The sequence below is a fragment of the Myotis lucifugus genome, unplaced genomic scaffold (assembly GCF_000147115.1).
Source record: "Myotis lucifugus unplaced genomic scaffold, Myoluc2.0 scaffold_26, whole genome shotgun sequence".
NCBI lineage: Eukaryota > Metazoa > Chordata > Mammalia > Chiroptera > Vespertilionidae > Myotis > Myotis lucifugus.
Window position 1 is genome coordinate 8,062,199 of NW_005871074.1, and position 26,890 is coordinate 8,089,088.

A 26,890-nucleotide genomic window follows, 5' to 3' on the forward strand; every position below is an offset into this window, starting at 1 on the left:
TTAAGATGAGGGTTGTGTTATTTAGAGGAAGCTGGAGGTAAATTCTTTATAATATAAGTTACCACATATGTAATTATGTAAAATACAAATTATGAAATATAATTACAACCTACTCTTTTTAAATGATAAAATTAGTTTTTGTACATTTGGCTTTCGTAAATCAGAGATAGCAGGAATAATGATTTTGTCTGTTTATACTTGATGTTCAAAACGTGTGTGTTCTGACAAGGTTCATTTGAAGGGCTCAAAGAATACTCTATAGTCCTGTATAAAATGGTTTTTGTAAATAGATCATTACAACTTACTTTATTCAAAGTTAAACAAGTGGGAGAATATCTCCCCAGTCATTTCAAAGATACAGTTGCATAGTTTGAAGAAGGCAAATTATAATCAAGCTCAAAACCATGTTATGTGTTGAAAGCCCATTTCTTTACTATTGATATGTTCTCTTTTGAAACCAGGGTATATATTGCTCTATACATCTCCAAACAACTATTTTCTCTTACTGGGGAGTAGATGATATTTCTGTTCTAGAAAATACTTCTACAACTATCCCCTCTCACTCTGAAGCTCCTGGACAGATAAACAGTAATTATACCTATTTCAAAAATAGACCAAGAAACAATGAAACAATCAGAATAAATAATAATAAATATCTCTAATTGTAAATTTTCAATACGTTAATAAATATCAGAATTTCTGCTGTTGCTAATTGTTTAATAAATAAGATAGAACTCTATTTTCAAATGGTATAAATCATCAATGCTATTAGCACTAGAATGGGAAAGCTTCAAGTTGTATACATTTTAGCAAAGTAACCCCATCCCAGTTTATATTTTTAAAGCATAAATTTTCTGACTCTCAGAAGGGGAATTTGCTATCATCATATTACCCCTTTTTCCAGCCATCTCTCAAAATAGTAAAATATTGACCTACTAAAGCAGAGAAATTGGCATCCCTGAGCCAAGCTGAGAGCTGATACAATAGACTGAAGTAAAGATTCAGTTGCCTTGTTAGGTCTAAATAGTCACTAATGAGAAAATAATAAAATTTATTTTTAATGTTATCTTAGTAATACTTATATAGTTTCAGGTGTACAGTTCTATAATATGTCATCTGTATATTGTATTATGTGTTCACCACCCAAAGTCAGACTATCCTTCCTTTTAATTAAGTAAATAAAAATCCTCAGTCATGATTTTCACCTTTGAATACCCATTAATCAGGTACCAATTTTAGTGCTCTTAAGAATTAGGCTTGTGCTTATCCTAGAAATTAAATTTTATGAAAGGTTTTGATAACAGATTCTAAATAATTGAATGATATAAGTCCCCGGTAGTTTTTCCTTTTAATGAGTTAGGGGATTAAAATTTAAGATTTTTATCTAGGACTCCTTTAGTGTGAAGTTGACATTTACTCAAATAGATTTCTTAAGAGTAGAATTTTAAAACAGGTACAGACTGAAGTTTTTGTATCAGTTACGATTCTTTATTCTGACTGGTGCTCGTGGAAGTAGTAGGGAAATCAGCCTAATAATTATTTTTGTATTTTTTTGGTCTAGAAAACCTGAACTAGGTCTCTGGAAGGCACCTGCTGTGGGGAGTTGCCCGCACTTTGGTGCAGCTCTCTGCTTGCTTGGTGGAGGGGCAGAGAGTTGCTGGAGCCCCTCTTGTAAGACCCTAATATTCCACACACACTGCCTGCAGGGAGTGGAACTCTTGAGCCCATAAAGCATGAGGTCCCAATCCTTGTATTTAGCACCCTCTGTACCCTCTCTCAGCTAGTAGCATTTTAAGGTGTTTTTAGGTAGACTTGTAAGGGCCAGAGAAAAATTTTACAGATATTTTGAGACCCTTAACCTTCATTTTCCAGCTATTCAGTGAATGAAATTAGGAGGCTTGACCTCTATATGAGACCATCCCTATTTTCTTGGTACTAAAATTTTATCAATGTGAGTCCTAATATCATAATGTAAATACACTACCACCCCACCCACAGTCCCCAGATGATCTCAAGCAGACTCCCAGGCTTCTGGAAGGGATTTTCCTGATGAGCACACAAGCCAATGCAGCGGGAACAGTGGGAAGCCACAGGCTGGTCTTCAACACCTGGCCTCAGGAGCAGGACTGGACTCCAGGTGCTTGCGCAGGTGGTTGGCAAAGTCCACCTGGGTCTGTGATAGGACTTGATTGATGATAGTCTTTGGCAGCCATCCCTAGAGTAAAAGATGAAAGAATTTGACCATCTTGTGGGTGGTGGTCCACTCTAGACTCCTCTGGATCCTATCACATTACGGTTTGGTCTTAGTCTTCTAGCTCTGTTTATACATGCAACCTTGTTGACTGGAGTCGGGACCAAGGTCCCTCCGTAGTTGCGGGAGGGACCGCATTGCTGCCCTGCTGTCATGAGAGTGTCAGAAGAACAGGATTTGTTCTCAAGACAAATTAAGACATATCTTCCCAGCTGTGTGACCCTGAGCTAGTGAGCATACCTTTCTGGGCCTAAGTTTCCCCTTTTTTTAAAAAAAAATTAGAGAGTTGAGATTTGATATGAGAGGTAAGAAGGAGCCATTGCGGGCTTTTGAGAGATGGTGGAATATTAAGCCATTACTCAAATCTCTTCTCCCTTCAACAGTCTAATTCTCTCCAAATGGAAGGATTTTTCCTATTCCCTGTGGGAGTGGTAAACTATTTTCCTCTCACCACCTTCCCACTGTGCCACCTCCCATGCCCCTCTCACCTTGAGGTCAATGCTGAGCAGCCAAGTGAGTTTGGTCTTTGATGGACTCCCAGCCAGAGGGTGGAGCACCATGCAAGTGGGGCCATGCTCAGCTCTGTCAATTGAAGAGAAGTTGAATCAAGAGGCCAGTTCAGTTCATGCTGACGAGTTCTACTAGCCACACTTCTACTAGCCTTGTCTTTCCAAATCTCATCAGAGAAGTGGCCTTCGCCGAGGGTGGTATTTAACAGTTGGCATGGTTACCAGCTTATCAGAACAAATGCTGATTAGAACTGGAGCTGGAACCTGGAGGCTTCCTGTGGTCCCTTATAGTTGCTGGATAAGAGGGAGGTTGAGGAAAGGGTCTAGGGTGGTGGCTGGGGCCCCTGAGGAACTCAGGGAGCAGCTGGGTTCTAAGTGGTGCAGATTATATTTTAATCACTAGTACAGCCACACCTGACCATACCAGCTAAACCTCTTGCTTTAGAAAACAATTAAGGTCTTTAAACTTTTGGGGAGAATCAGGACAAACTGGCTATATAAGTAGGGCTGATCTAGTCTTCCCTGCAATGGAAAATGAGAATCTTCCTTTGTAAAAGGAAGTTGAGAGTGGGGACCAAGGATTGGGTTTTTGGAGCCATGCTTGGCCCCCAGGCCTGTGTTAGGAAAGGGAGCTTTTGACCCTGCTGCCAGTATTACCTGATGACACCTTTCTGCTCAGGCATCTGCCCGAACTGCGTGGCCATGCCAGCCAGCACGCAGGTGGAGCCTCGGCGCTTGGCACAGCGCACACTCACGAAGTCCCGGGGCCCCACGAGGTTTCCTGCTGATTCTGCAGCCAGCTCGTGGGTGATCACTGTGTCTTTTCCAATCTTCTGCAGGACCTACCAGGCCACAGAGAACCAGAATCACTGCTTAGCCAGTGCTGGGGGTAAGGCACCACCACTCACAGCGTTGGCCACCTTTCCGACTGGGCTCTCCTGGGTCCCCGTCACTCACACCTGGGCTCTCCTCACCTTGATCTCCTTGACATTGGGGTTCCACTCTCCCATGGCCTCCATGCGTTCCACAAGCTCTTCATAAAGCCTCTCCATGGGCTGGTCCACCACCACCTCCAGCCGGAAAACCTTGCCCACGTCTGGGACCACTTTACTCAGCACTTTGTCTCCATTGGCCTGTCAGGGAGCGAGAGGAGCCCCAGGATAAAGTTAGAGGAAAATATTCCTACTCCAGAGAACATAAACAACTCTGGGCAAGGCAGGAAGGAGACGGAAGAACTCTTAAGTATCAGGAAACCTGGAACTATTTCTGAGTAGAACTGCAGGTGATCTTTCCTGCCACAAGCCTTGTCCATCTGCTGAAGACCAGAGGTGACCGCCTGCTCCCTGGGCCGTTTTTTCCTGGTGGCAAGTATTGATGGGCAGGACCTTACTTGACTTCAGAAGCTCCAAGATCGTGGGAGTGGAAAAAATCTGGTCTACAACCAAATAGTTACACACACACAGATGGTGGGTGGGATTTTAAAGATTTTTTTAGCCCAGTACCTTATCCAAGAAAGATGTAGGGCCAGAAGAAGGTCAGTGATTTGCCCAGAGACCCTTAGCCAAGGGCAGTGCTGGGCCTAAATCCCAGATTTCTTGACTCCCAATCTAGTAGTCTGTTAACTTGGAGAAGGAAAGCTTTTACCTAAACCAGCAGTTCTTAACCTGTGGGTCGAGACCCCTTTGGGGGTCGAACGACCCTTTCACAGGGGTCGCCTAAGACCATCGGAAAACACATAATTACATATTGTTTTTGTGATTAATCACTATGCTTTAATTATGTTCAATTTGTAACAATGAAAATACATCCTGCATATCAGATATTTACATTACGATTCATAACAGTAGCAAAATTACAGTTATGAAGTAGCAACGAAAATAATTTTATGGTTGGGGGTCACCACAACCTGAGGAACTATATTAAAGGGTCGCGGCATTAGGAAGTTTGAGAACCACTGACCTAAACTTTGGGCAACGGGCAGCATGTAAGCTTTCAGTGAAGATAAAACCAAAGTCTCAAGAGATCCACTGGCCTCTAACATGTGCCTCATTATTGGTTCCCAGTGAAGGTGCAGTGCTCAGGAGCAGAGAGCCCAGAAGGCGTGGGCCACCTGTGTTCTAGTCCAGCCCACTCGCAGGGGAGTCCAGATCACCCTGCAAGCTCAGCCGTCAGCAGGCTTCCTTGGCACTGGAATTTCTAGCCCAGGGTCCCTGCTGAATAGGTGTACAGTGTATTTGGAGGGTAGGATATAGGAACAATGTTTCTCAAATGCCCGTCTACAGGATGTCTTTGATGGGGGAGGGAATACTTGAGGATATGTTCTTGGGGAAGGAGAATTCTCAAAGCTACTTGTCACCCAGTGACTACTGCACAAGACAGGAATTCTGGAGAGCAGGGACCCGCAGCTGGCTTTGTTCCTCCACACACTCCCTCACCTGCTGGTTCTCCTTCTTCCAGCCCTCCTGGCTGCTGAGGATGCCCAGGGCCTTCTTCATGGCCTCCTCTCCTTGGTTGATATAGGCCAGCTCCTGCTCGCTATAGAGAGTGTCTTCCAGCCGGGAACCTGGACACACAGCCAAGGAGAGACCAAGCTTCCTACCGATCCCCTAGCCTCCCACCAGCTTTCCTCCCTTTGATCTCTGGACCTGCTCTTTCCTCTGAAGAGCCAAGACCAAAGCCATAGGATTCAGCCTGCAGGTCAAGTTAGATTAGACACTGCAGGTGACAGGGAGAGGACCTGGGGGTGGCGGGGACAAGGGCCACGTGCACAGTGTTTGCACCTGGGAGCCTTGTGCCACTGGCAGAAGCCCGGAAGCCTCAGCACTTACCAAGCAGAGAACTCCGCCTCCGGACCTGATTAATCCATGTGCTGGGGGTCGGGCCCCCCAGGGCCCTCCGGTTCAGCTCCTGGCCAATGGCCAGCACAGCCTGGTGCCTCAACCCTGCAGGAAGGGAAGGAAACTGTTGCCTGGATATGCCCCTTCCACCTCTTCATCTTGTTGCAGATGAGGAAACTGGCTGGGAGAGGGAAGTGACTTGATCAGGAACATACAGATTCCTAGCAGGGACCTGAACTAGAGCCAGGTCAACTCCCAGTCCAGGGCTCCCTACACTGCACCAGGCTGCCTCCAGGGCCCAGAAATCTGCCTTCCATCTGGGCTGGCTTGCCTGGTCCCGCCTGGAGGCAGGAGCTGCACCAGAGTTTCCCTCTTGAAAGAGAGAAGCTTTGTTCACACCAGAAAAATCCTGCCACAGCAGAATTGAAGACACCAGTCCCTGAGGGTCTGTGTAGCTGCCAGCAGCTGGGTCTTTGCTCTTCTGCTGTCTTACTCCCCTTTCTTTTCCTTCTCTCCACCCACCTCTTCTTCCCTGCCCGTGTCTTAGGCTTGCCAGCATGGCTCGTTGGAGTCCAGGCTTAGTCCTACCTCTACCACTATGGCTAGTCCTTCCTGCTACCCTTGGGACCAATCCTAGAGGGAGGCAGAGTCAGGAAGAGGTCAAGGAAGATTGGAGCCCTGGAGGGGAGACCAGACATTACAGAACCCAGAAGGGACAAAGGCATCTTGATCTCCAGCCCAGTTCTTCCAATGGGAAAAGTGAGGTCCACAAGGGACATGATCGCCCAATAAGGCACAGCTGGGATCGGGACCTGAGTGGGTTGCCCCCAGTCCAGTGTTTCCCCCACTAAGCCAGGTGCCTGAGAGTCCTGGTCACCACCACGAGCGCCCTCTCCCCCAGGGAGCTCACCCTTCATGTTGCGCACGTGCCGGTAGGAGCTCCCAGCACACAGCTTAAACGTTGCCTGGAGCATTGTTTCCTGGCGGCTGGTTGCGGTAATGTAGCTGCTGCGGCTGCTGTTGCCTCTGCTCTCAAAGGTGGTTCCTTCCGTCCTTCCCGAGCCCGTCAAGGTCTGCCTCTGAGTCCCGCAGCTGTGGCTGTGACCCTGAGTTCTGTGTCTTAAATGCTCCCAGCTGAAGGCTGCGGTTAATCGCAGGAGATTAAAAAAAAGCCATCACTCACTGCTCAAAGGAAGGGGTCAAGGATAGAGGGATTGCTTCACACGGCTGCTCTGGCCATTTGTGGGGAGGGGAGGGGGTGGAACAGGGCAAGAAAGGAGGAAAAGGCTGGAGCCAGACTCAGTGAATGGAGGGGAGAGAGGAAGCAGTGAGGTAAAGGCGGTCTAGAAGAAAGCAGACACCATCCGATGGGGGTGGGGGAGTGGAGGGGGTGGGGAGGGGCTGTTTGAAACAGGTTTTCTAGCCCTCATCCGCAGAAACTCCAGACTTAAAGGGTCTACAATTGAGGCTTTGAAAGCTGTGTTTAAAAAACATTCCCAGGCCCTGACTGGTTTGGCTCAGCGGATAAAGCGTCGGCCTGCGGACTGAAGGGTCCCAGGTTCGATTCCAGTCAAGGGCATGTACCTTGGTTGCAGGCACATCCCCAGTGGGAGATGTGCAGGAGGCAGCTGATCCATGTTTCTCTCTCATCAATGTTTCTAACTCTCTATCCCTCTCCCTTCCTCTCTGTAAAAAATCAATAAAATATATTTTTAAAAAAATTAAAAAAAAAAAACATTCCCAGGTGATTGCTCTGCAGGTGCTCTGTGAACTGCACACGGTGTTTAGGGAGACGCCGCCTCGGACAGTGCCCAGGTGTCCGCTAAGAACTTAGCGGTCGGAGCTGGTAGAGACCGAGACCCTGGGTGAGGAGCCCAAAGTCCAGAGAGTGGCAGGGCTGGGACAACAACACAAATCTCCTCACCTTTAGTCCATCTTCTCACAGCTCCCAGCAGCCCCCAGACACTTGTATGTTCAGCTGCTCAATTATTTACTCAGCCATTTGTATAAACTACGTCACCAAAGCCCTAGTCAGAGATAGTTCCCCCTCCTTAGGGGTTTGTGCTGGCACAAGGATGATACGTCAGTGCTGTGTCCCCATAAGCTGCAAACAGAGGGTAGAACTGGCCAGAGACCCAAGGAGAGGGACCTGGGCCTGGCATACCCTACACCCTTACCCACACTCTCCCCGAGTACCCAGGCAGGACAGGCTGCCCCCAAGCGCTTGGCATGAGCTGAAAGGCTGAGAAGACAGGGCCCTGGGGTGCTCACTCCAGTCTGCACTCTGGGGGCCTGTGCTCTAATCGAGACTCATGAGGCAGCAGAGTCTCTCTGCTGTTCTCCATACTCCACCACGGGGGCGTGGGGGGAGGGGGGGGGCGCGCATACCCGCCCAGCCTGCATGCTGCTCTCTGATGAAATCTTTTCTCTTTAAGGTTGGCCTTGAAATTGCTTTTAAGCCTGATTCACCTGGCAACAATATTGGGAGGCCAAGGGAATCACACTGATTTGCCGCTGGCCCAGGCCTTCCTCCAGTGAGAGTTCCCTGCCCTGTCACCACTGCCCGGAGGCGGAGGGAAGGCCTAAAAATCAGGGAGCAGTAGCAGGTCCCCACCACCTCCCACTGTCTCCCTCACTCTAGAAAGGATGAAGGAGACAGGACCTGCTCAAAGCCAGGCCTGGTGCCTGGAGCCCTCACACCCCATTTCAATCCCTGGTGAAGCAGTGGGAAGGGGCCAGCAGTGGCTGCCCCCAGGCCCCTGGCCCATTCCTCAGGCCCACTGTGGCCCCGCCTCTGTGCAGCCTTCCTTCTGGAATGACTTGTTCCTTTGACTCACACCCTTCCTGTCAGCACCCCTAGAGCGTCATCTCTCCGTCCTGATTTGTGGAATGGTTTGTGAGTGCTCGCTTGTTCCTTCTGTGGGACGGTTTGTCCCTGAGGCAGGTGCCCCCCGCCCAGCTCCCTCACCCCCCAGCACTCAGCTCCAAGCCGGGCACAGAGCAGGTGCTTGCTCCTTCTCTATTGGGTGATCAATTGGGGAAGCAGCTGGGGGTGCAAGTATGTCTTCTGAATCAGGAAACCTGCCTATGGGCTTTGCTCTGAGCCCCAAAGGGAAGACTGGACCGAAGGAAGAGGCCTTGGCCTCTGTTGTTCATTGTGTGTGTGTGTGTGTGTGTGTGTGTGTGTGTGTGTGTGTGTGTGTGAGAGAGAGAGAGAGAGAGAGAGAGAGAGAGAGAGAGGCGGGGGGTGATGGGGGCTCTGCCTTTCGTAGACTTGGAAGGAGAAGGTGCAGGTGGTTGCTGAGACAGCTGCTCCTCCCTTCTTGGTACACGTGAGCCCTGGTGCACGTGTGCCCCAGTGGAGGTGGTGGGAGGGAGTTATTATGGGACAGGCCCTGCAGATAATGTTCAAGATTCAAGGCCCTGCTGTTGCCATCCTGAGGAGAATTATGGCCCTGGTGAGAGGGGAGGAAGTGGTGTGGGGACACTGGAGGACTGAGGATTAGGGCTGTTGCTGATGTCAGAGGCAGCCATTGACTCAAAGGAGGAGGGTGTTGGTGACCTCCCCCAGGCCAAGGCTTTCTTCTCTTCCTCAGGCCGCATGACTGTTAACTCTCACTGTCTCTCTGACTAAGGTGGGGAGAGAGGCATGGGAATTTCCTCTGGTTCTGGACGTCATCTGTATCTGGCTTTGCTTCTTAAGGGCAGAGCCCCCCAGGGAGATCAGATGGACACAACTGGTCAGAAGGAAGATACCAGAGATCTGGCTGAGGCTTTGCAGAGTTTTGGAGAGGAAGGCCGGGGGCCAGGGGAGGGAGACAGGGTGAGCAGAAAAGAAGACTCCACTCATTCATTCATTCATTCAACAATCCTTTATTGAGTATCCACTGTGGCTCTACAGCTATGAGGAAAATGAACCATATGATCCAATATGGAAAGTTGTAGAGCAGATGAGGGGTTTTGGAAGTACAAGGGATGGAACACCTAATTACACAGGGAGAGGGAGGAGTGTTATGGACGGCTTCTGGGAGGAAGTGACATGAGAGCTGCGTGTGGGAAGTGCAAGAAGGAGTTAGCCAGGTTTGAGATAGAGAGGATGGAGTGTGGGTGTCCCAGGAAGAACAAATGGCCAACAACATGGAGAAGGGATCTGAGGGTTGAGAGCTGGCTGTCCTGGGGAACTTTGATTGTTCAGCCATGGAATTGTAGGTTGTGGTGGAAGATTAATTCCTCTGCAGGTTCCTGAGCGTTGAGGAGAGGGACCTTGAACTTGTCTGGGCCCTGGCTCAGAGCAGGTGAGCACTGGGCAACAGCACCTGCCTTTGGGTTGGTTGGGATGGTAGTGAGGATGCTGTGAACTGGAGCGGAGAAAGCACAGGTTTTGTATTTGGAGACCTTCAGTCCTGGTTCCACCACTTACTTTATGGTTGGAGTCGCTCACATCTTCAATCTCAACTTTCTTATCTGTAGAATAGAGAGATGTTTTGTTTTCCTTTTTGTAATCCTTTGGGGAGGAGTTATATGGCTTAAATGAGGTAATAATACATCAAGACCCCATAAGATGAAATCTGGACTTCTCAGCCCAGTCTCTGGGCCTCTGAATTCTCACCCTGGCTTTCCCCTCCAGCCACTCTTAGCATTGTGCTGAGGTGACTGCCTGCGGTCTGCCCCATGCATGCCTTCTCCTCATTCAAGGCAGCTCACAGTGTTACCTGTCCTCAAGGGCTTCCCTTTGGGCGCCACATCACCCTACTTCTTTTTTCTAGAATATATTTTTATTGATCTCAGAGAGGATGGGAGAGGGAGAAATAGAAACATCAATGATGAGAATCATTGATTGGCTGCCTCCTGCATACCCCCTACTGGGGATAGAGCCTGCAACCTGGGCATGTACCCTGACCAAGAATCAAACTGTGACCTCCTGGGTCATAGGTTGACACTCAACCACCAAGCCACACTGGCTGGGCTCACACCCTACTTCTTAATTAGAATTCAATACTTTTCCCTTTGGGCCTCCTTGTTAGATGTTTGTCACAGTATCAATAACACTATTGCCCATTTCTCTGCTCCTGTCTCCCCCTCCTCCATTTTTTAAGAGATTTAATTTTTTAGAGTAGTTCTAGGTCAGCAAAGTTGAGAGGAAAGTACAGATATTTGATATTTCCTTATACCCCCTCCCCCACACAGTTCCCTATTTTTTACATATCTGTAAACTCCATAAGGACTTGCATTTTTCCAAGTTTTTTTTAATATCTAGCACTTAGCACAGTGCCTGATCATTAATAGACACTGAATAAATCCTATATAATAAAAGCCCAATATGCTAAGTGTTTGGTCAGCTGTCCAACCAATCAAAGTATAATATGCTAATCATATGCTAAGGCCACTCAACTACTCACTATGATGTGCATTGACCACCAGGGGGCAGACGCTCTGACTGGTAGGTTAGCTTGCTGCTGGGGTCCAGCTGATCAGGACTGAGCAAGAAGGGCTGGACATGCCCTGGAGCCCTCCTGCAGTCCCTCCCTGGCTGGCCAACCTCCTTGTCCCTCCCCAGCCCTAATCATGCACTGCTGGGGTCCCTTGGTCTGACTGCTGGCTCCCTGTGGGGAGCAGGCCTAAGCCATCAGTCAGACATCCTGTGAATTTCATGCACCAGGCTTCTAGTGTTTAATAAATTATTGGAAAATATAGAACCTGGTACTTTATAGATTCTCAATAACTGTTGATTGTTTTACACCTCTTAAGGGTGGCCAGCCTGGAGGTGAGGGCAAACCTTGGACTGCTTATAAGGTATTTGCTTTTTTTAAAAACATTATTTTTTAATTGATTTCAGAGAGGAAGGATAGGGGACAAGAGAGATAGAAACAGCAATGATGAGAATCACTGATTGGCTGCCTCCCGCACACCCCCTACTGGGAATCGAGCCTGCAACCCAGGCATGCGCCCTTGATTGGAATCGAACCCAAGACTTTTCAGTCCGCAGGCAGATGCTCTAACCACTGAGCCAAACCAGCTAGGGCTATTTACTTATTTAATATTGAGAGAATAGAGTGTTTTCCTCCACTGTGAGAAGGCAGCAGAAAGTTAAGGCAAGTTTGACTACTTGGATTGGAAGTAATTATTATTTTTTTAATATATTTTTTATTGATTTCAGAGAAGAAGGCAGAGGGAGAGAGAGATCTAGCCTGCAACCCAGGCATGTGCCCTGACTGGTTATCAAACCATGACCTCCTGGTTCATAGGTTGACGCTCAACCACTGACCCATGCCAGCCAGGCTGGAGGTAATTATTGATTATCTTCCCTTATAATACATTTATGTAATCCAGCACGCAATTCCTTAATCTGAGTTGGTCACCATCATTTCACAGATATTACTCTTATTTGTACAAGGGTGACTGTAAGTACAAGTTCACTGAGGGTATGGTAAGGGAGAGAGAGAGAGAGACAGAGGAGAGGGAAATACCATTGGCTGCCTCCTGCATGCGCCATACCAGGGATCAATCCAACAACCCAAGCATATGCCCTGATTGTGAATCGAACTGGCAACCCTTTGGTGCATGGGATGACACCCAACCAACTGAGCCACACTGGCCAGGGCAGGAAGTGCTACTTGAAAGAGGTAGTCAGGGAAGGTGAAAGTTGAGCAGAGATCTGAGGATTGTGAGGGCAGGACCCTGCAGCTATCTGGGGCAAGCATGTTCCAAGCACAGAGAACCACAAATTCTAGCCCCATCCAGGGCACAGGTGATTTTCAGGGGGTGAGGTGAAAGATGGGGAATGGACATATACTTTTCTTTCCTATTTGTAATAGCATATAACAATTTACTACAAAGGCAGTTTTTTGAATGTTTCTGAACAGCTACCGATAAATATATTTTATACATGCATGTATACATTTTATGTAATGCACTCTATATTCTATTCCAATTTTTAATTTTTAATTATGTATTTTAATCCTTACCCGAGAATATTTTTTCCATTGATTTTTAGAGAGAGTGGAAGGGAGGAGGGAGAGAGAAACATTGATGTAAGAGAGACACATCAATTGGTTGCCTTCTGCACCTGCCCCAACTAAGGCTGGAGATGGAACTTGCAACCCACATATGTGCCCTTGACCGGAATCAAACCCGCTACCCTCTGGTGCACAAGCCAACACTCTAACCATTGAGCTATGTTTTTCTTGATGAGAGAGAGAGAGAGAGAAAGAAAGAAGATATGTTTTTCTTGATGAGAGAGAGAGAGAGAGAAAGAAAGAAGAGAGAAACATCGATCAGTTGCCTCCCATATGTGCCCCACCCAGGGATTAAACCTATAACCTAGGTATGTGCCCTGACCTGCAATCTTTTGATGTATGGGACAATACTCCAATCAGCAGAGCCACCTGGCCACGGGCTATTCCAATTTTAAATGCTGGTTATAACTTCAGTCTCATTGGCAAAAACTTGACCTCTCCTGGGTTTAACATGTTCAGTCTCATTGGCAAAAACTTGACCTCTCCCGGGTTTAACCTAGTCATAACAGATTGTGTCACTGTTAGGAGTCCTTGCATTGGTACAACACATGTGCATTATATCACCGATGTCATTCCTGCTCAGCTCACATTAACTCCTAGGTGATGTAGGAGTTAGACTCTTTCCTGTCACTCTTTCCTTGATTATGAGGAAGGTTGGTTAGCTTCAAGCTGGAAGGTTGGTTCAGCATTAGTGCATCAGCCTGCAACATCTACAACCAAAATGCCTTATTTGTACCTCACGGGGAATGCTGGCTCCTAATGAGAAAGGAAATTGGATGTTTATCGTTTTTAGTTTTTAGTATGACTTAGGTGAGAAAATGCCCCACAGACACATAGACACACACACGTATGTATGTATAATTTCTTTTTTGGGGCGGGGAGTCAAGGGGTGGGGGACTACTCATTAATTGCCTCTCCTATTTTCTTGCCAGGTACAATTCCTGGGATCCATTTCTTGAGCTGTGCAGTGCCACCATGAATATCATCTATGAATCTGAGACAAGAGGTTGGAAACTGCTCACAGTAGGTGTATCCTCTCTGCCTGCTGGCCTACACCCTCTGCTGTCTGCACTGCCCTCTGCCTGGGACTGCCAGCCAACACTTGTAGACCATTTTTCTGTCTTCACCTCTGTGCAATACCTGTGGGGTTCACGTTGACACGGCTTCCCTGAGGAACCTTCCATAATAGACATTATAAGGGTATCTGGCTATTGTTAGGTTTTCAGGGCCTTTTGGGAGTTTATCAGACTTGGGGAGGGAAGCAGATAGTGTGGTTTAAACTTAGCTAAGAGCATGCAATGTAAGATCAAAGGCCAAGGAAAGGGAAAGAGACCAGCTGGAAGAGTAAGAGATACGCTGCTGTACTCAAGTATATCAGAATAAAGATGGCCAGGAAAGGGGTTTCGGTAGATCTTCCTCATTTGTCTTCCTTGAAAGCAGTCTCATGGGAACCCCTATTGGAAGAAACTATTAAAAAATAAAACAGGCCCTGGCTGGTGTGGTTCAGTTGGTCGGAGCATTGTCCCATACACCAAGAGTTGCAGGTTCAATTCCCCATCAGGGCACATACCCAGGTTGCAGGTTCGATCCCTGGTCAGGGGGTGTGCCTCCCCGTTCCTCTCACTAAAATCAATTAAAAAATAAAAAAGATAAAACGAAGGTACAAATAGGAAAAAAAGCATGATTTCAGTATCTGCAAAAATCCTGGGCTGTGCAGAGCTGAGGGCAAGCCACTTCATTGAACATCCTGGTGATGAAGAGGAAGGAAGCTGGTAGTCTAGTTTCATTTGTGAGGTCTAATTCTTCGATGCTGCCTGCATGACAAAGGTCTAAAAACAATGGCCCAAACCTTGCTATGATTGGGAAATTGTTAGAATTCAGTCTCTTTTCCTCCTTTAACATAATAAATTATAACTCCTGTTATTGTGTTTGAAGTTGAAGAAGGTTGAAAAAATTAGATAGAGTCCAAATTTCTTGAAGGATCAAAAGTTCTGAAACAGTGGTGCTTAAAAAAGCAAATGCTGTAATCCTGCTGACTCCCAACAAATATTATCTAGTTAGACATGTTTTTCAAAAGGTGGTGATGGTGTTTTTCTCCCTTTGTATGAGTAGTTAAAAAATTCTGGTTATTAAATGGTTTGAGGCACAACACACTTGATAATCATTAAGTACAGCTGTTTCTTCACAAATTATGTTAAAATCAACTCAGTGATGAAGAGCTCAGCAATCAAATGGTTTATAGGCATCTGGGGCAGTTTTAAAAACACCTGAGCTCATAAAATGTTGTCTATGTAATGCTATAAAATAATTCAGGGGGAATGTATATAAATCTTATGAAAAGGACATCTTTGCTCAACAGATTATGAAAATGAAATGCCTGTAATAATTCCACAGTTAAAAAAACCCTGAGAATTCAGAAGAGAGACTTGCTCAAGCCTAAGATGCTAGGGGTAGAACAAAGTGAAAATTTTAACATAAACTCCTAAATTCCCAGCTCAGTACATTGTCCACTGAACTACACTGTCCTCTCTGCAAGCAGCCTGTTACACTTACCACGCAGTAAACATCATACTAGAAAAGTGGCATCATTGTGGGTGGTCAGCAGGAATAACGTAGATGTATCAGCCACTGAAACACCATTTTGTTTGTGCTCCTCTTTGATGAGAATAGCATAAGAGGCTCAAGATTCAATCCGAAGGGCTAGAAAACTGAACTAAATTAACAGAGAAAAAGTCACCTTAGTTAAATGCTGGATCTCAGGGGAACCTTGTTTTGAATAGCTGTTGGTGAAGCCGGAACAGCAACTTTAGTAGTGATGTTGTTTCTCACACCTGAGGCTTTTGTTATAACCAGTAACTGTGAAACTTCACGGAAAGCCCCTTCCTGAACGCCGAAAATGTGTTTTTCTCATCAGTGGGGAGAGGGGATGACCACAAGATACCTAGTATGAAAATATTCCTTCATAAGTAACTAGCAACTTGCAAGTGTGACAGAGGGGAAATCCCAGTGTGTGGACTGGTTATACCTTTGAGACCAGAAACTTAATTTTGCTTATTCATTGGAGGCAACTCAAACTTGGGAAATAACATGACAACTTTGAGATTCATATTTTATTTACAAGCAAATGAAGACTATCCCCTGTAAACTCTAATTTGGGATGAGAAGAGCAACATAGAAAAGTAGTTGCTGGCTCCATAGTGATGTGTGAAAGGAGTCCATCCAGCTATTTCTTTAAACAATGATTTTGTTAATAAAAAGGGGGAAAAGCCACATGATTTCTTCATGTTGCATATGTGAAAGAATCCAAAAGAAAAACGTCATTTTCATTCAGTGAGTCCCTGCTCCCCAAGAGCAATAGCCTCGGAGCAAAAGAGTTAATACTCATCAAGGGTGTCTGCTCGAGGAATGGAGAGACCTCGATCTTTAAGAGCCTGAACTTTCAGCTTCTCGTTTTCCAGCTTGGTCTGCTGTTCTACCCTTTGTTCTTCTAGAATTTCTTCAATAGACACTTGCTGCAAGGGTGTGTCACTCTCCTTTTCCAAGTCCTACAAAACAAGGTTTAAGAAACTTCAGCTGACCAAGAATAGTAGACACTGCAGATCTCAAGGCAAATGGATTCCTATGTCAGGCTTGGGTATTTTTTCATAATTGTGACATGGCTGAAATATCCTTCTCCTAGAAATAGATAAGTTTTACAAAGAAATGGCTGGCCACACTACTATAGAGTACTTACATGAATGTGGTAATAGGGATCAGTTACAGTGTTTAATGTGTATAACAAAGCTTTAGGTTGTCCGAAGTCCTACACTAGTCAATAACTACTTTTCTTAAAAATTAACTAAATATATAAATAAAAAAGGCTCGCTCTCCAACCCAAGAGAACCCAAGAGAGAAGTTACCGAGGCCAAGATGGCTTTAGATATGTTTTGTATATTTGCATTATCAAAGTCAGCTTAAATTCTGGTGGTTGTAGCTCAATAAGGTAGAGAACACTGAGTCAAAGAAGCACCCCCTCCCACCAAAGGCAATAAACCAGTGGTTCTCAACCTTCCTAATGCTGCGACCCTTTAATACAGTTCCTCATGTTGTGGTGACCCCCAACCATAAAATTATTTTCATTGCTACTTCATCACTGTAATTTTGCTATTGTTATGAATTGTAATGTAAATATCTGATATGCAGGATGTATTTAGGCGACCCCTGTGAAAGGGTCATTCGACCCCCAAAGATGTTGCGACCACAGGTTGAGAACCGTTGCAATAAACTGTCTTCTGTTGCATTAACTAGGAGTCTTTAAATGAAAACACAAGACTCCTTTCCCCTCTATGACAACAAGTCTAGAGAAAACCTCAGCAGAGCAGTTAGATTACCACACCAGTTCGACCTCAATATAGTTCTCTACTTGAATTAAAATTTGTTTTGCTTAATGCCCTGCTTACTGCTCAGTTGAAGAGTGTCATCCCATACACCAAAAGGCGGTGAAGTTTGATTCCTGGTCAGGCTTTACGGGAAGCAACTGACCAATGTTTCTCTCTCTCTCTCTCTTTCTCTAAGCAACTATTTCTCTCTCTCTCATTCAATGAAAAACGAATCACTGGGTGAGGATTTTACAAAAAAATCATTTTACTTACTAAAATATTTTTGCCATTATTTAAAAAAAATCGATGCTCATTGTATGATATTTAAAAACCAGCCAAGCAGCCCTAGCCAGTTAGGCTCAGTGGATAGAGCATCGGCTTGCAGACTGATGGGTCCCAGGTTCCATTCCAGTCAAGGGCCTGTATCTCGGTTGCAGATTCCTGGCCCTGGTCGGGGTGCATGCGGGAGGCAACCAATCGATGTGTCTCTCTCACACTGATGTTTCTCTCTGTCTCTCCTTCTCCCTTCCACTCTCTCTAAAAATCAATGCAAAAATATCCTCGGGTGAGGACTAAAAAAAAAAAGATGAAAAAAACAGACAAGCAGAAAAAAATCCTTAATTCCAGTATGGAGGAAAAACAAGTTGGTGAATAACTTTCCAATTTTTCCATGTATATATTGACTTCTTAAAAGACCCACAATGCAAATATTGACTGTAATTTTTTTTTTAATATGGCATAAAATGTTTGTTTTATTTTTAAATAACTCATAAACATTTGATAACTAATCTTGTAATGCAGAATCTTACTATAAAAGCATCTCACTATTATCCATAGATTCAGTTCATTCTCTTTAAAATGAACTTACAGGTATTACTGTTTTTGTAACTGAAAAGCCGATACAAACAGGATATTCTTAGTTCTTATCCACTTCTCTTTCACTGATAAAATTCTGTAAAGGCATTACACATAAACAAACTCTCCAGATGTTCCACTGGATGCTAATCTTCAGATGCCGCCAAGGCCTCAGAACCCACAGGCTGTGACACATCAGATGAAGGACTCTCTCCAGAGAGGTTAGATGAAAGCCACACAAATGACATAAGCAAAATCTGCCCTGGGTCAAATGTTAACTGCACCCAGAAAAATATGTTATCAAGTGTAACCTGCCCTCATAACCCCTGGGTAGCAGCGGAAGGGAAGATCAGGTTCTTAGCTTAGTTTACTGCCTCCTGGACTTTTCAGTATGTTACTCATTGAGCTATTTATGTGGTTATGATGATGCTGTTTCCAAGAATCTGTCTTGTTACTTTAGACTTTGTACCACCATCCTTGAGGCAGAATCCAGGGACTTCTTAAGCAATGAAATGTTTGCAGAATCTAGATGGCTTCCCTTGAATTTGTACTTAATTTCTTCAAACTGACTATTGATTCATGTAACTATGTAAGCATTCCTGTTTTTCTTTAGTGTTACCACTGCAAAAATTCTACAGCATCCAAACCATAATATATAAAAAGAGTACTTTTCTCCACAAAAGGGCTACCAGGATATAATGAATCTTTAAGAACAAACACAAGTTCATTCATTTCTCTTCACATATACATATATCTACATAGGGTCAATTTGTGCCAATGTAACTGGCATAGAAAGCATTTCTGTGATGTTCACTACTATAAATCTGAAGCAGAGTATGTGTAAATATTTTAACTTAGCTCTTTATCCCTAATAGCAAGTAATAGATCTCCTCTTCAAAAATTAAATTCAGAGAAGTATAAAAAAAGAAAAAAAATAATCAACGACAATCCTACTGACCAGAGAGGGGTTAGCCCAGCCGTGGGCAAACTACGGCCCGCGGGCCGGATCCGGCCCTTTTGAAATGAATAAAACTAAAAAAAAAAAAAGACCGTACCCTTTTATGTAATGATGTTTACTTTGAATTTATATTAGTTCACACAAACACTCCATCCATGCTTTTGTTCCGGCCCTCCGGTCCAGTTTAAGAACCCATTGTGGCCCTCGAGTCAAAAAGTTTGCCCACCCCTGGGTTAGCCCCTCTTAATATACTGGCAGACTACTGCACAGTCACGTCTCCAGGTAGTATAGTGCTTTATTTTAACCTTTACATAATACATGGAGATGACAATTTCTGCTGCATAAACATGGAAGAAATGATACACTGAACCAAAAGCATCAACTACAAAAATATTTTAAAAATTAGAAAAAGACATTTCATAGCCACACTTGGGTAGTATTGAGTAGTCATTTTCAGCTAACTATTTCATACAAGGTCTCTGAACCAATTGGACCCTGGCAGAATTACCTCAATTTCTCAAATGGCTTTTTGTTAAAATGAATCAATACTCTCAAAACCTGACTTAAGATGTGGCTAGGTATTGGGAAATTTACTGAAAACTTTAAAAACAAAATAGGAAAAGATAAAATCAAGCAAACATCAAAGTTTTTCTGATTATTGGACCCAATAATCAGAAGTAGCAGGATCAAGTCAAAGGTATTAAATAAGGTACTTTTAAGTTACGTTTCATGTAAAACATGAAATCAGGTCTATCTTTTTAAAATGTTGAGTGCTTCTTAGTTTTATATATAGAGTTGGGCAAAAGTAGGTTTATAGTTGTGAGTACACGAAACAGTTTATTCTTGTATTACTAATTAATTACTGTATTCTTTTTCATATGAAGAAGTGTAAACCTACTTTGTCCCGCCCTGTATATAAGTTTTCTAATAGTTTTGTATATATATGCATACATGTGTGTATATACGTGTGTACACACACACACACACACACACACACACACACACGCTAGAAGATTTAACTTCACACCTGTCAGCTAGTCGTTTTCTTTTTCCTCATTGGTCTTGAGCTAAGGATTCAGGTGAAGCTGACTGAACTCCATTACTAGGATAGTTTACAGAAAGGCTTCTCCTACATCCATTCCTTCCCCTCTCCCCTTTAAGAATATGGGTATCACACTGAATATGCATTGTGACTTTCCTCCCCAACACAGCTAACTTTGTTATGAAAAACTACTTATGACCAACTGCTTAAACAACTACAAAATATAAATGTATATAAATCTTTATCAAATCATTCTTTTCAAGTTTTTCAATTTTCTGCTATTAGAAATAGCAGAAATAATTTGTTAATGAACACATTTGCAGGATGGCAGTTTTTGAAGATATTAGGTAAAATTAATGATATTTTGCTGCTAATGGGATCCAATCTTTAAAAATGCCAAGAGGCACTGAAACAAAGTTAATTATCTATAACTTTCCTTTTATAATTGTGGCTTTCCTAAGCTAATTTGGTGGTTTCCTGTGAGAAGCTGGGTGAAATGTGGAAAATGTATTTTTCTTCTTGAAAAGACCAAAAAAAACAACCCCCAAACAAACAACAAAACAAAAAACTATCATAATTATCAAGACCCATGCTATAGCAGCTTAACAGTTTTCACTTACTATTTCTCCTAGTAGGACCACATTTTCTCCTCTGACCACAAAAATCCCTCGAGGAATATCACCGTATTTTTTGCCCACATGAATACGCTCCACAGTCTGATGTAGCACTAAATTAGCTATAAGTGTATAGGGAAAAAACAAAGATATTCAGTTTAAATTACTGGGTAAAGGTCTATAACTCAGTTATTTTGAGTAAAAAAGATTTAGTTAAACATGATTGCAAAACTTTCTGACTTTAGGAAAAACTAAAATTTCAAACACAATCTCCTATTTCTTTACAACACACCACTTAAGAGATGTTTAACCAATTACAAACTGAGAGAGTATCTAGGATTATGTTGCACTAATACATGAGTGATGGTGGGGAAAAGTTTAAAAAAATTAAATTCATTTATCAGTTAACTGTTAAAATGAACATGGTTGTAAGAAAATATAAATGAGTAGGGCACTTGGAAGTCTCTAAACAACTGCAAAGATTAAAACTCTAGTTTTTTCTATGTTGAGGGGTGTGTGCATGTGATGAGTTACCAAAATATAACTTTGTTTCAGTACTTAGGATTTACTTAACCCAATACAAGCATCCATGAATTATGATACAGCAAAAACTCATTTTTTCATGTTGTCAGATAACCCACACCTGGTAATCTGAGAGTAGTCAGTATTTATTACTTTTCGCTCAAAGTAGTCTGATGAATTTGACTTAAGATTTAGAACCCCGCCCAGTTGGTGTGGTTCAGTGGTTGAGTGACGACCCATGATCCGGTTCAATTCCCGATCAAGGCACATGCCTGGGTTGTGGGCTTAATCCCCATTAGGGAGCGTGCAGGAGGCAGCCGATTGATGTCTCTCTCTCATTGATGTTTTTATCCCTCTCCTCTAAAATCAATAAAAATGTATTTTTAAAAAAGATTTAGAACTCCCAATATGTTAAGAATTATTTTTTTCTTTGCCTTATTTGAAGAAAGCAGGTATCTATATTTTTTAACTTCTATAACTCTTGTGTTTCAATTACATTGTTATTTTCCTCATGCCCAAATCCACTGACCTAGAAGATGTCCAACAAATGTTGATATGAATTAAGAAGTTTCTTGAAACAAAAGCAAACATAGATCTCTTTAGAAAAATGCAAGATGCAAAACAAAGACTGAGATTCTTGAGTAGGATGTATCCTTAAGTGAAAAATCTTGAGCTTAATGTTGGGGTCCCTAACAAGCTTCAGAAAGTGCCTTCTATCCAATTTTCATTGGATGGGGGGGATTACCTTCAGTGCAGGAACTGCTTTGAAGAGTAGTCGCACCCAAGCCAATGTACAAATGAGCAGCTTTTTCAGCGGACTGAGTTTATTTCTATCTTTTGGCTCCCTCTAATGGGGAAAATAAAAACAATAGTCCAAGACATTATAATCTTATGTTCTAGTGAAAACCAGTTTTAGAAATACAAGCTTGAAAATACAAGCTTTTGAATCATCTTGTCATAATTTAGGAAACAATGATGTAATGACTTAGGACAGTATTCCATTATGCCAGACACATGAAAAAGTTGCAGATAAATGCCTTACAATATGAAATAACAAAAATACGACCGGCAGCTCTTATTATCCAGAGTGTAAAGAAGTCTATAACTAATACATACCAAATTGGTCAATGCTTCTCAAAAAGCCTATAAGTGTCCTTCCATCTCGCAGCAGGACCAAGTGCTTTTCTGGGAACAGGAAAAAAGATCTTTAAAAAGTGAAAACTGTTAGCTTCAGTGAGCTTACAGGGTAACAATAAATACAAAGTTGTTAGTTTAAGTTCTACCACTTCCTCTTCCAATGTACTTAAGTTGGAGTTCATTAAGAAATTGGAGGACCAAGTTAGCCCGGGGTTTAGATTAAAACAGCAATTTTCAACCAGTGTGCCCCAGGAATTCTACTTTCTTTTTTTTAAGAGAGAAAAAAAGGGAGAGGGAGAAAGAGATAGAAATATCAATGTGAGAGCAAAACACCGATTGGCTGCCTCCTACATACCCCCTACCAGGGATTGAGCACGCAACCTGGGCATGTGCCCTGAACGGAATCACGAACCAGTGATCTCTTAGTGCAATACCTGACAATTTAGACCAGCGGTTCTCAACTTGTGGGTTGCGACCCCTTTGGGGGTCGAACGACCCTTTCACAGGGGTCGCCGAAGACCATCGGAAAACACGTATATAATTACATATTGTTTTTGTGATTAATCACTATGCTTTAATTATGTATGTTTAATTTGTAACAATGAAAATACATCCTGCATATCAGATATTTACATTACGATTCATAACAGTAGCAAAATTACAGTTATGAAGTAGCAAGGAAAATAATTTCATGGTTGGGGGTCACCACAACATGAGGAACTGTATTAAAGGGTCGCGGCATTAGGAAGGTTGAGAACCACTGCCTTAGACTGTCAAATAAAAAAAAGGACAACAGCCAACACAACAATAACTGTCTGCTGTGAATGAATCAAAATCGTACCTTTTTTTGGTCAGATTGGCAAAAACATATTTTTTGGTGTGCCACAGACTTTTAGTAATTAGTTTATGTGTGCCATGAGATGAAAAGGGTTGAAAATCACTGAATTAAGAGAAGCAGAGTAGTGTGGCAGAGTGGAAAAGGGACTGGATGAATAGCCAGAAAGCCTGACTGGTCTAGATACTCATGTTTGAGTTACTCCTCCATGTCTACCTAGTGTCATGTCAGTTTCTATATCTGCAAATTGAGAAGTTTAGTCTGCATGATCTTTGTGATCTTAATTCTAGGATTGTTTCTTAGAAAAGTTTCTATTTCAACATTTTGGAATTATGAATCAGGGGAGGTTTTAAATAAAAACAATGTCCCAGACATGTAAAAGGAGGATGCTGATAATAAGCTAGAGCAAAAATACAATAATATTTACTGAGTGCTATGTACTGTTCTGGGGCCTAGATATACATTAGAGAATAAGACTCAAGAAGTAACCAACCTTATGGACTTATATTCCTGGTGGAGGAAGGCAAACAAAATAACCTATTATGATTAGTACAAAGGTATAATATGTAAGATAGCAAGGTATATGATGAAGAGAGGGAATGTAGCTACGGAAGAGAGTGGCTAGAGGATGGCCAGGGAAAATCTCTCTGAAGAGGTGACTTAGAGCTGACTCTGAAGAATGATAAGCCAGCCACTAGAATAGCTAGCAAAGTTCATTCATTTGCTGTTTTAATACCACGCATAAAGTACCATCTAGGTGTAGGACAGAGGAAAAGACAGTGATTCTTCCCTGAAAGAATTTACAACTGAGTTCCACAAGAAAATACATCTTAATTATATGAGACTGAGAGAAACTCAGTATGTAGCTGGAGTATGTATCTGGATTGGTCCTTGAAAAGTAGATAATTTTTGGCCTTGGGAATAGTGACAGGGAAGGGGAGGGAAATCTGTAATTAGGCAGGAGAAAAGGGCAATGTAACCATATGTGTGGTGAAAAGTTGAGGGTGTGAAGGGAAATAACAGTAAACAATGTCAAAAAGAACTGGGAACAGGTCGATTTGAAGACTGAACTGGCAAAAAAGGGAGAGCTACTGAGGCTATTCCCGGAGTTGGAGACATAAAGAAGAGACCTGAACCAAGGTAGAGAGGAGAAGGGAGAGATGAGAGAACTAAGACTGTGCAGTTGTAAGTAACAGAGCTAATTGAGAGTGTATATATGGGTACGTGTGAGAAAGTATGGTGCTGAAGAGAAAAATTAAAGAACACGTAGGCATTTTGAGTCGTCATGGCAGGGAGGACCAGTTACCAAAAGTTTGTAATTCTGAAGTGCTATCAGGACCCTTATATAGAAGTGTCAAGACAGTTGGAAATGTAAGACTGGAATGGCAAAGAGGTCAGAAATAGAGAGAGAGATTTTGGAGAAGGCCACAGATAGGTGATATAATTATTAAAGTCCAGGAGATCTCCTACAGACTTAAAAAAAGAAGCAAGCCAAACAGAGAGGTGATATAATATTAAAGTCCCCGAGATTTCCTAGAGACTTAAAGAAAGAAGCAGGCCAAAGAGGGAACCCAAGAGACAATCTATTTTAGGGAACATAAGAGTTGAAGTAAGAAAATCAAGTGCCAGTGTCAGGGAAATCAAGAGCACAGATTAAGAATCTAGTATCACAATGCTGCAGAGGGGAAGGGAAAACTCAGGAGTGCATTATTAGACCGAGGCCTTTAAAGACTGGAGCTGCAGCAGTGTGATGACAACAAAAATCAATTATGGGGTAACAGGTGGTCTATTGCAGATGGCCTGAAAGAGTCAAAATGGAGATGGCTCAAGAGGTTTGGGGGTAAGGATAGAAAAAAAGGGATGGAAGTTTAATGGAGAGACACAACTGGAAAAAACACACACAATAAGGACAGAATAGAACATAAATGAAGGGAAAAAACCCAGGGAGAAAAAGGATATTAATGATAGAAGGTTCCAGAAGTAGTGGGAGAAAAGACATAAATTGAGAGGGAGGAACACTTCCCACTCAAATGAAAGGATCGGTGAAAATACTAGAGAGACTAAGGAGAGAGGAGGAAAGTGGGGGGAGGGGGGCAGTGAAAGGCACATATGAAATGGTTTTCAATTTTTCAGTAGAGGAAGCTTGGAATCTACAAAAAAAGAGGTTAGAAGGCTTGAGAACAAAAATTATTATTTTAAAGATTTTTAAAATTGATTTTTAGAGAAAGAGGGGGAGGGGGAGAGGGAGAGAGAGAGAGAGAGAAACATCCATGTGAGAGTGAAGCATCCATTGGCTGCCTCCTGCATGCTCCCTACTGGGGATCCAGCCCGAAACATGGGCATGTGCTGTGACCAGGAATGGAACTAGCAACCTTCCAGTGGACAGGATGTAGCCCAACCAACTGAACCCACACCAGCAAAGAGCCACAAATTATTTTTAGTAAAAATACAGAGTGTGTTAGGGCCTGAAATAATTCAGATATACACAAGAGAGGTGAGGGCCAAAGGGCATACACAGACAGCTAAAACTTAAGTTTTCATTGTATTACAGATAGGTTTGTACAGTGGTTATTTATATGAATTTGGTCCAATTTATCCTGCATTTCCCTTCAATAGCAAAATCACTAATTTAAATTTTAAAAATAACTTCAGACGATAAAAAAGTTTAGTTATACACTCATTCTTTAATTTGCACACATAGTAACTGTAGAGACTTGTAACTTGTTTGGAACTATGTGTAACCATTTTGCAGCAACTGCAAGTTAATGAGACAAATCACACGATTTAAGCGATTACAAAAATGTTACTTGAGGAATAATTCACAGATGAGAGTTTAGCAGAAGGAAAGACGGGACAACTGTAACTGGCTCCTCTTTTGTACAGGACTGAGCTCCTCTTCGGGACAATGACGAGGAATAGGGAGGCCTTCTTAGTAAAAGCAAAAAGAAAACGGCCCTGACCGGTTTGGCTCAGTGGATGGAGCGTCGGCCTGCGTACTGAAGGGTCCCAGGTTCGATTCTGGTCAAGGGCATGTACCTTGGTTGCGGGCACATCCCCAGTAGGGGGTGTTCAGGAGGCAGCTGATCGATGTTTCTAACTCTCTATCCCTCTCCCTTCCTCTCTGTAAAAAATCAATAAAATGTATTAAAAAAAAAAAAGCAGAAGAAAACGGTCTAACGGGGTGGGGGTGGGAAGAAGTTTCAAGTGACTCAGCCTTTCCACAAAAGTCAGTCAATACCTTGTCCGGCAATGGTCTCTTCTACCACAACCTGCAAGTGCTGAAGACCCTGCCGGTAAAATACTGCTAATGGCTACAGAGTTTATGCAGAAAGCCTACGTTTACTGTCAATTAAATCCAAATGCTGTTTCTTAATAGTTTCATTTCTTGAATCCTTTCTCTAAGTATCTGCACCAGTAACAACCTGGAACTTCGAAATATCGCAGAGGAAGACAGCTGACTGGGCGGGGGCAGATTTCGCGTTTGGTCCCCGGCAGCGCGTCCCGCGGGAGGAGGACGGAACTGTCCAGCGTGGGGCTGAGCAGCCGGGGAACTGGGCTGCGAGGAGCAGCACAGACCTAACAGGGGGGCTAGGAGGTGGGCAAACGGTGCGTCCCCGAGGAGGACGTCAACGCCAAACACCAGAACTGTGCGGAGTACACACCGCCCTCCGCCCCACACTCATGCTGCGAGCTCCCTCGTCGGGGAGGAAGGGGCTCACCCAGACTTCACCCGAAGGAGATGAGCAACTCACTGTCGATGTCCTCGATGAGGCTGGCGGTGCCGGGCATATAGTTCATGTTGAGCTGAGATAAGGCCGCAACGTAAAGCGGCGAAGGGCCCGCGCGTCCAACGCCTCCTTCCTCCTACCGTGGTCGCCGCCTCAGCGGGACTGGGACGGGGACCCAGACGGGTACCCGCACTTCTGCCCCGGCTTTCAGCCGCCGGGGCACGCCGG

The 26,890-nt window shown here is 43.6% G+C and overlaps 2 protein-coding genes across 6 annotated transcripts; both read right to left on the bottom strand.

Annotated features, from left to right (window-relative positions):
- Positions 1-269: 269 nt before the first annotated feature.
- STAR (steroidogenic acute regulatory protein) lies at positions 270-26,821 on the bottom strand. 5 transcript variants are annotated; one of them, XM_023751885.1, is made up of 10 exons: positions 26,687-26,757; positions 22,079-22,147; positions 15,351-15,554; positions 6,508-6,738; positions 5,589-5,702; positions 5,196-5,323; positions 3,735-3,893; positions 3,418-3,602; positions 2,740-2,833; positions 270-2,215 (listed from the first exon to the last, which is right to left on the bottom strand). In XM_023751885.1, exons 4-10 carry the CDS (start codon positions 6,569-6,571, stop codon positions 2,102-2,104), a joined length of 858 nt encoding a protein of 285 aa, XP_023607653.1. In that variant the 5' UTR covers positions 6,572-6,738; positions 15,351-15,554; positions 22,079-22,147; positions 26,687-26,757; the 3' UTR covers positions 270-2,101. The 5 variants fall into 5 exon arrangements, with proteins under 5 accessions (XP_023607653.1, XP_023607651.1, XP_023607652.1 ...); XM_023751883.1 differs by having other exon boundaries at positions 26,654-26,714; XM_023751884.1 differs by lacking the exon at positions 22,079-22,147 and having other exon boundaries at positions 26,687-26,821.
- Positions 15,709-26,890, bottom strand: LSM1 (LSM1 homolog, mRNA degradation associated). The gene is made up of 4 exons (XM_014453625.2): positions 26,687-26,890; positions 22,079-22,147; positions 20,447-20,562; positions 15,709-16,158 (listed from the first exon to the last, which is right to left on the bottom strand). The coding sequence occupies exons 1-4, from the start codon at positions 26,730-26,732 to the stop codon at positions 15,988-15,990; spliced, it is 402 nt and encodes a 133-aa protein (XP_014309111.1). The 5' UTR covers positions 26,733-26,890; the 3' UTR covers positions 15,709-15,987.